Genomic DNA, 2008 nt, shown 5'->3' with positions numbered 1-2008 from the left:
CAGGGGCAAAATTCAAGACTAACACCAGGCCCGACTTTTTTAGGATTGAAAAGAGCAGGGGGGATTACATGCTCAGAAGGAATGATGACATGGGGCATGTGTAAAGAGAGGGTTACACGAATAGCATATTTAGGGGCCTAGTTTAACAAAGAGGATCCTAAACCCAAAATATGTATAAAAGCATTGACATACAATAATAAAACATGAGAGCAGATTGAAAAAACAGTGTTTATTAAGACACCAAAGGGCCTGAACATTCAGGAACATTATTAAATACTTCGTTGCGAAGTGGACATGGTAAATTACTTTACACAGTGGAAAAAAATGAAAATAATAGTAAAAAAAAAAAACAGAACTCCCCGTCGGAATTCAAAAGTGAAGCACCACTGTGTCTTGTGTGTGATGGCTGACATCTTCCCATAATGCCCACATGTAGAACATACAGACAGTTCAAAGAGTCCAAATGTTTTCAAATGTCGCTCAATGTCTGCCCAACATTTGGTGGTTTTTCTCTCTATTGCATTCTTCTTAGTAAAAAAAAAAAATCCAAGCTGCCTTTGACGCTGTCACAGTGTGTTGACTTGCAGGGTAAATTCATCATGACATGAGGGGGCAGTTAACAACAACAATAACAATAAGAAGAAGACCTTGGCGGGTAGGGTCGTCATTCAAATCTACAGGACCAAAACAAACAGCCAATGCTGGCGCCCTGATATTGTAAACAAGGTCAACATAGCAGTGTTTCCCCACACAGCTAGCTAGAAGAGCTAGCTTGCATACATGCGAGAAGAGCTCATGTGAACAGAAACAAATGATCCATCGAGGAGAGGTTCAAAACACAAACATGGGCAACTACCAAGCTGGGCTAAATGAGAAATCTAGCTGGTTCGCTAGCTAGCTAATCAGGGATGCACACAAATTAGACAAGCAAACCAACAAGCCAATGACACGTTTCACCGTTCTCAACATTTATAGCTAATAATAACGCTTGTTAGAAAGTCTTTTTTTCGTGTTGTCCTAAACATCTGTGTTAATTGACACATTGTCCGGTTGCCCATTAGCATTGCAAATTGTCTGTTTTCGAAAGATCCCCACAATCCGCCGCAGAAAACTGCAGTCGCCTGACGGCTTCTTTTATTAGATTCCCAGACAATATTAATTCCTGAAGTAATTGATGTGGGTCGTCCTGTTCGCGACTGATCCTCTTTCGGTTCCAGGGTTTGAAGTGGTCCCACTCCTGGTCACTTGATCCAGGGATGTTGTACGGGCTGGCTCTGCTGCTACGTTGCCCCCGGTTTCGAAGCCGCATGCAGCACCCGGTCCGCTTTTGCATGGCCGCACCATTGTTGTTGTTCGCTTGTTTGCCGTTGCTACTACCGCCGTTGCTGCTGAGACCGTGGAGACATGACATCGTGTTTTGATTAGCACTATTGTTGTGAAGCTGCAATGCCTCGCCGATTCTCGTGACTAAAGCGTCTACCTCTTTGGAATCGACGGTAACAGACTGCTCCAGAAGGATATAGTTCTCTTTTCGACAAGGCATTTTCTTGTAATTTTGTGGAGATTATAGGCTATTTTTTTTGTTTGTTTTCGAATGAATGAGAGCGTACGTCGGCTCCTTGCTCTCACCACGCTGCTCGGCAAGAAAGCAACCCCTTCGAGTTCATTTGTAAACAATGGGTGACGTAGGATACGGAACGTACCATTTCTGTTGGGGTTGCGCTCATGTATCCAATGATTGTACATAGTGAAACACGAGTCGTATATATTTCTACGTATTTTATATCTGCACGGCTTTAGTATATTCCCCGGTGTAACGTTCAATTATAAGTGTCTTTCAAGCATATTTCCGATTATGGATATCGTGTATAAACAACAATCTTTAAGATCCCCCTTATTCTATTCTCTCTTGGAACATCCAGCCAACTGGACATTACATAACTCGTAACTGTAATGTCTGTAGGTAAAATAAACGATGCATTTACAACCTATCATCAACAACAAATTC

General features: G+C 42.2%; 1 protein-coding gene across 1 annotated transcript; it reads right to left on the bottom strand.

The window, feature by feature from the left end:
* Positions 1-214: 214 nt before the first annotated feature.
* On the bottom strand, positions 215-1631 carry gbp (glycogen synthase kinase binding protein). Its single transcript, XM_083678981.1, has one exon. It carries the CDS (start codon positions 1541-1543, stop codon positions 1058-1060), a length of 486 nt encoding a protein of 161 aa, XP_083535107.1. The 5' UTR covers positions 1544-1631; the 3' UTR covers positions 215-1057.
* Between the last annotated feature and the right edge of the window lie 377 nt (positions 1632-2008).

Source organism: Argentina silus (genome assembly GCF_951799395.1).
Source record: "Argentina silus genome assembly, chromosome: 10".
NCBI classification, from domain to species: Eukaryota; Metazoa; Chordata; class Actinopteri; order Argentiniformes; family Argentinidae; genus Argentina; species Argentina silus.
This window is presented reverse-complemented; position numbering and strand designations above follow the sequence as displayed.